Source organism: Cryptotermes secundus, unplaced genomic scaffold (genome assembly GCF_002891405.2).
Source record: "Cryptotermes secundus unplaced genomic scaffold, Csec_1.0 scaffold572, whole genome shotgun sequence".
NCBI classification, from domain to species: domain Eukaryota; kingdom Metazoa; phylum Arthropoda; class Insecta; order Blattodea; family Kalotermitidae; genus Cryptotermes; species Cryptotermes secundus.
In genome coordinates, this window is record NW_019725849.1 from 858751 (window position 1) to 866423 (window position 7673).

General features: G+C 37.5%; 1 protein-coding gene across 2 annotated transcripts in view; it reads right to left on the reverse strand.

Annotated features, from left to right (window-relative positions):
- LOC111863765 (zinc finger protein OZF-like) overlaps positions 1 to 1526 on the reverse strand; it is a 7932-nt gene extending 6406 nt beyond the window's left edge. Inside the window, exons 1-2 of one of the 2 annotated variants that reach the window (XM_023850408.2) lie at positions 1192 to 1526; positions 701 to 871 (exon numbers count right to left, since the gene is read on the reverse strand). In XM_023850408.2, the coding sequence (XP_023706176.1) occupies positions 701 to 817 (117 nt within the window). In that variant the 5' untranslated portion in view covers positions 818 to 871; positions 1192 to 1526. The other variant, XM_023850409.2, reaches the window with a different exon arrangement.
- Positions 1527 to 7673: the final 6147 nt, after the last annotated feature.

A 7673-nucleotide genomic window follows, 5' to 3' on the forward strand; every position in this document is an offset into this window, starting at 1 on the left:
GCACCTCAGAAACCACATTCATGTTTCTACATTTTTTTTAAATTTAATTTATTCTTATATTAAAGTAGATCCAATTACATGGCGAGAAACAAGTTCACACACCATCTGATATAGAATGTGTCAAAAATCAAAATAAATGTTCCAACCAATCACTGGAACAAGTCAAAATAACATTATATAAAACATAGACAACACAGTCACTAAACATAATAAAATGTGACTACAACAAGACTTAAATACTAGATGAAAACATAATGTTCGAGCAGAATAAACTTCTAAATGTAGGTACTGTTTCATACATCCCATCCTACAAGTTACTTACATATTCCTTTTACTGATTATCTGGAGTTTCCAATCACATGGGGAAATCTATTTCCTGTCCACCCCAGATAATCAGGACTCTACTGTATTTGATACTATCATTAAGCAAAATTAGTTACATCAAAACAAAGCTAAACAAGAAGCAGTATGAGATTAAAAAAGAAAACAATCCTTAAATGTGACATGGCAGGCAATGTATGAAACTTCACGCCTTAATTTCCTAAAGCAGTGCATATGGAGATAATGGTAATATGTCACTTTCACTAAGCAATGCTGTACTCCTGTATAACAGACATTTGTAGTAGCAAAACTGGAGGTGTGATATGTAATGTAAGGAGATATTTTTCCCCCATTAAAAAGCATAATGCATGTTATTTACCTTGGCTCCGGTCCTCACCACAGGAAATATATTTGGTACCACACATTCTTCATTCTTTATAGTACACTCAGAGTAGAGCTTGTCATCACATTCGTGTTCCTCTTTGATGACATCCATGCCGTTTGTGGGTCTGCTACTGGCATCACTGTCTTGATCCTATGTCATTTGTACCTGAAAAGATTCAATACGTTAATCAATTATCAGAACAATACCATTACATAATAAGACAAGTGCTGAAAATACTGTTAAGTCTTCCAAATAATACACACTAGGGCAGAAATAAAACACAAATTACCACAACAGTTAGTCTCACAGTTGTCAATTCTTTTACAGGCGACTTATCATATCACTGATATCATTTTATTGTCAGGTTGCTGTTATTATGTGATTCTACTTGTTTTCCTAGGGGCTGGTCATAAATTTGAAGAAATTCCTTATTTATTACTAAAAACGGTGCAACCTTGATAGACAACACAGTATTTTATACCTACCACGGTTTACATGCGCCTAAATATAAAGTTCAATGTTAATTCGTTAGGCATATTCTCATTCGAAACACGTTTAACCTATAAATTTCATTTTAACTTTATAATATATCATCTGCTGTAAGCAACAATTTCTCGAGCTTTACAACAAACATTCTACGCTATAACAGCTATTTAGTTCCCAAATACAAATCAATCACGCCGAAAACGTTTCTCTAAAGTTTAAGTCACGGATCCGCAGTATATAATTTACTACAACACTTTTCGTTCCAGTATTGTTATTCCCTCAAAGAATACCAACTCTCTTCGTTTACAACTACGTAATCCGTGCCATCCGTGCTTTAAAACTTCATACCATGGCGGCGCCATAGCTCAAGCGGTTAGTTGCTGGCTTGGCCCGGGTTCGATCCCGGATCTGGTCAAGTGGAATTTATGGTGGACAAACTAGCGCTGGGGCGGGTTTCCCCTGCATATCTTCATTCCACAAAATTCTCCATCATCATAATAACCCGGGACAGGCTACAATAGGCCAATCAATGGCCGCCGTGCCGTGTGGACCCAGTTGGACTCCCCCCCCCCCCCCCAACACAAAAAAAAAAACTTCATAACCTTCCTACCTACAGCTACGGATCGCTTAGATTACTTGGATCTTTAGCCCAGTAATATACCAATAACTATCACTGTGGCGAGAATAAATATTATTTTAAATGCTCAAGGAATGGGTATCCTTTGTGAAACAAAAGGATTCAGTAATGCTTTCGGAATAAACTGCGATTGAAAATTATCATACAATGCCTTATCATCGTTGACTGCCTGCCATATGATATTCAACACAAATAACCCCAGGCCATTGGGGGTCTGTATCATCAGTAATAAAGGGATGAGCTCCTCCGTGTCAGAAAGGGGGCCTTGTTAAGAATGTGTGAATACTATTAAAAATAAAGGGCAAATGCAGAACGCGCGAAGCTTCAGTTTACCATGTCCTATGCCTGCCTTCTACGAAGACACATAAAAAAAGGTTCTGTTTGTGTTTATCTGAGCACAGTATCTTTAATGCATATAGGGGAGTGGAGGTATGACTCGGCACTAGAGACAGGTGACTGGTCAGCTTCACACCCTAGCTTCTTTACCCCAAGGGGAAGAGTCCCTAGTTCCCTGTGGTTATGCTATTGGGTGAACTTCACAGCTGATATTCAATTTGTGCAGGAGAGTAAAACATCACCTGGCCATGCTAGGAATCTGCAGTTTCTTGGTCTTCTGCCCAACAGCCTTATTAATTACAGCTATCCCAGCTCCACTGTCAACCAATATCACATGGACAAACTCATCTTTAAAATACACTTTATTCTAGGTCTATTCTTAATCTCTTGTAATGTACTATACACAGCATGCTACCATCCCTTCCAGCAAACATCTGGTGACGTGCTCTGATGTTCTAAACTACACAGCTCAGGTGCTGAAAACACCATCATGTATAAGACTGCAGGGGCATCAAACATTCTGGTCGCAAGTTTCCAAATGTGACACCATTGTTATACTTGCCTTCATCTACATAGGATCTACATTTGTCACTTGAAAGCTCTTATACAGTCATTGCTCATCTATTCTGTACCCAGTCTCACATCTACCAGCTACAAATTAAATTGTGCAAACATTAGAAATACTCTTTTGTATAATAATATATAGAACTTTTGCCATTATGTATATGGTCTGATAATTTTATCATATTCATGGGGGATCAAAATGTGTAAATCTGTCAAAATCGCAAGACTAATTTTTTCCACTGTCACAAGTCTCATAGTATATACTACGTACAGGTATATCAAGCAGCACACAGGTGATGACAGAAAGTTATGAATAGTGGACCTGCAAGACAAAAATTACACTGTTGCAAGCTCTCCATCACAGAATAAGCGAATGATATCATACAAGTACAAAACACTTCCTGATTTACAAATTTAGACACATGTTCACACTTAGAATACGCTTTTTGAATTAACACATTGAAGATAGGGTATGTTAATTTAAGCTTTAATACATGTGACTTCTCTTTAGTTTCCTTTGTTTTTAAGAACCACATAGTCATTTTTCTTGGAGCAGAATGTTTGTAGATGTGTAAACTATATTTTAATCTTTCTATATACCCATACTGTGAATGTTTTCAGAATTAAATCATGTGCTTTCAGGGGTAAAGATACTTTAGGCAGCTGGTCACCAGGGAGGTGATACAAAGCACACACCCGGCCACAAGTATGTTCATGGTAAATTAACTTATCATGCTGTTATGTATTCCACATCCTATGATGTTATTAAATGTGCATGTTCTGCAAGAAAAGACATGTCAGAATAATTATAGCTAGTGCCTCGTAACTTTAGCCGTGCGGAAAGATAAAAGCTGTTGTGGAGCCTGCAAAGCTATAGGCTTGCTGTGGTGACATTCAGAGCTACTACCCAAACAGAAAACATTGCCTACAGAGACCAGGAGTAGTACTATATACCTTACCACACTCCAAGATGCTACATTCCAAACTGGTAGTACCCACGCTGACGTAAGCTGATAAGACTGCCCCCCAGCTCCGCAAGAGATGGTATGATCCCTCTACCATGGCTAGAGTTCCAAGGAACTAACAGTACAAGCTTGGGCTGTATTTTATATCTACCATGGTTTACATGCACCTAAATATAAAGTTCAATGTTAATTCGTTAGGCATATTCTCATTCAAAACACGTTTAACCTATAAATTTCATTTTAACTTTATAATATATCATTTACTGTAAGCAACAATTTCTCGAGCTTTACAACAAACATTCTAAGCTACTCTCCGAGTACTTTGGTTTCCCTGCCAATCTTCATTCCACAAAATTCTCCATCATCATAATCACCTGGGGCAGGTGAAATAGGCCAATCAATGGCCACCACGCTGAGTGGACCCAGTTGGACTCCACTCACCACTAAGCGAATAAAAAAAAAAAAAAAACTACAAGCTTCTCTCCTGCCCTGAGAGTTGTTCCTTTTCATAGGATTCCTCTCAACTACATGCACTGAAGTCTGAAAATGAGATTCCCACCAGAATCTTCATGGTGGAAAATGAAATTTAATTTTCACTATCCTGATCTATGACACTGGTTTCTGTCCAGTCTCTTCAAGCTGCCTTACACCTATGTGAAGTGACTAAGTTGCATGTTAGGTATGAGGCAAGAAAATCCAAGCACAATAATACTCTACTCAGTTAAAAAACCATATTCTATTTAATAAAAGCAACTTTATCCTCATACATATACACATAAAATCATTCTCTAACAAGTGTCAGACTCTGAATAGAAAATCATAACATCAGATAACTGCATTCTTACTTACTAAATAAACAAGAATGTTTTTCTAAATAATAAAATTCTGGTTCTGTGACATACATATTCCCTCTCACAGTGTATACATGCATAAATTATTCAGCAAAATGAAAATTAGGGAACATTTGAGGAAAGTGATATATCAGGAACATGGCAGGCACTGTCACTATTTCCTCAAATTACTTCAACATAAGCACCAGTTCTAAACTGTACAGCTGTCAATCGTTTCCACAACTGGGCAATGGTAAAACCATGTTACATTTTAAGATCTGAGGCTCTGACACTTGTGGTCTTCTGGGATGTGCTGCCATGTAGCATGGTGAATAGATACCAACATTTCAGAAGAATGTGTTGCCTGTATCTTCAGAGCAGAAATTGGGGAAGAATTTCCTTCCAAATATTAAATACAAACCTTCTCTGCCTGGCTCACTACTTCTATCCTGAAGATGGAGGAAAAAGGTTCATCCTACCTATCACACATTCCTTAAGATCTTAAAACCATTATTTTAAAGCACAATTTGCTGAGTTATTTTCAATCTCAAGAGGACCATCAGCACAATGTCTTGAGAAAATGGGAACACACATAAAGCAAGTGAACAAGGCTGCTTGCTCTTACATAGACACATGAAGGATCCTTCTCTGGCCATTGCAAGGCCTTCCAAGCCTCCTATATAATGGATACCGTGGATCTCTTTCTCTGGAAATAAAGTGGCCTCATGTGTGAAACTGACCACTCACCACCACTTAATGTTAAAGTTAAGAATGCATGAAAGTGTATCTCCACCCCACCATATGTCTTCAAGGCATGATGCTTAAAGCATAGGAACAACTCAAAATTTACTGTGAGAAACTGCAGAATATTGTTTAGAAAGGTGCAGTAACAGTGCCATTTAACAACGCTGCTATAAGTTGCAAGGTTACCAAAAATTTGGGACTATAGTTCAGCCACAGTCAATTCTAAGAAAGTGATGGGAATGCAGAACATGTCACAGTTCTGGTCTAATTAAGAAGGCTGAGGACAAGCAGGAGACAGAATAGGAGATGAGGAACAAGATGAAGAGACCCAAAACAGAAGATGGAGAGCTTGAAAAAAGGAATAAGATCAAAGAAATGCATAAGAATAAGTTAATAAACTGATCAAACTGAAATTTGTTCCAGTCTATGACACTCACTGTTGTTCCATACACAACTTAGGCAATTGCCTAGATTAATTAATGGTTCCACGCATGCAACTTTTCCTTGGCTTCTTTCTCCATAACAACTGCATAGCAACACAGGTTGGAGCAGGACATTAGTGGATGTGTAAGGTACATTTTTATCCTTTCTATGTCCTGTTAAGAGTTGTTTTAATTGAATTAAGTGCCTTTGAAGTGAATGTGCCCAGTCCTCTAGAGCAGGCATGTCCAATGTGTCAATCGCGGAACGATTTTTGGTCGATCTCATAGGCCTATAAGGAAATTATATGTGAAGAGCATGTAAATTCACTTGTAATATAATGATTATATTCAGATTTTGAAGGGAAAATATGTATTAGTCATTCCTATTTTTCTGTTCATAACAAACAAGGTAAGTCTGTACTTTCAATGTATGTTGCTTTTACAACAAACAACATGTGTTGTGTTATTTTTACCAATATTTTTGCTTAAATCGAGGTTTGACGATTGAAAGGGGTGGTAGATCGCTGGCAGTTTTGACACTAAAAAGTCGATCACAACCTGTCTGAAGTTGGACATGTCTGCCTTAGAGGGTGAGCTACAACAGCACACCTGGTAATCAAGGTGTTAATATGAAAGGAAGTGTCTGAACTAATGTTCTAAGTTAACAAAATGCACATACTTAGGAAAGAGTCCATTTTGATTTGTACACTTTTCCATATGACACACTAGAGCTGTAGCTGACAATACCTTATGTAAGTGGTGAGTATGACCAGTTTTTCATGATTAATTACTTCCTCATATATCCTTAATTTTCATAATTGCATAGGACCCAAAATGCACGTTTGCTGCATTCCACATTTTCACATAAGTCACTGTAAGGTCTTCAATTTTAGGATGCAAACATTAATTTTCACACGCACATGTAGACTGTTGTCACAAAACGAAACATTTCATAATGAAAAAGCACTTTATGTGAACTATTAACTGCAATGGTAGCGCAAACAACCACAGAGTTCTCATGTGTGTTCCACTCAGTTCTGCGTCAATGTAAAGCAGAACCATATGGATATCAGTTAGACCACCACCAAAAACACAATAAAACTCAGTAACCATTCAGGACGTCCTTAGGTCAAGGATGGAGGCTATAAATTCATTCTATAACTCTCTTCATTTTATCGGAGACTTTGTTATGTAACAGTTCCCGATTCAAAAGTTCTACTCTAATATTTCAGTACATTAACAATACAATGGATAAGGATGAATGAACAAGAGGTGATGCCTCTAGAAACACAACCAAACTGCCCATAAAATGAAGCATGTCTTTCAACAGAATTTGAGCTTCTGAAAGCTCACTGGGCCCTTTAATGAGCAAATAGGAACATATTTTGAAGATAAGAAGACTCGTTCAGATCTATAAACTCTCAGAATATTTCTGTGAAGGAAGATTCATACTTGAAAGTGACCAAGCATGCCATCTATTTCATATTTTTGATAGAATCTGTTTCCTGCTACATTGGTCACAGAAAATACATTTTTTGCTCCACATACTCAGCATCAAGTTCATTAAATTCTGTTGTTAAGGCTGGTATTCTGGGATGTGATGCCATCTAGTTTGGTATGCAGCCAACCAACATTCTGGAGAATCATAATATATCCATCTTCAGAAGCCAGCAGATTCCATTCCATCTGACTACATGACCACATCCCAGAAAACCGTATTCTGAACTGATACACAGTTTGTAACACTGGAATCTAATTCCGCTCGTTTTTTTTTGGGGTCAATATGAAATTTCATAAACAAATTGCTATCCAAAACACACTATTTCTGGCGGCTGACTCTGTGATATGCTAGTACCACGCCACACCACAGAGCAACTTAACATGTTTGGGTCAAATATAATTGGTGTGGTGCCAAAAATTATAAGAAAGAAAAGAAGTATATAGATACAGGGGAGATTTCTTAACCTGTTGTGAGAAGTGCGG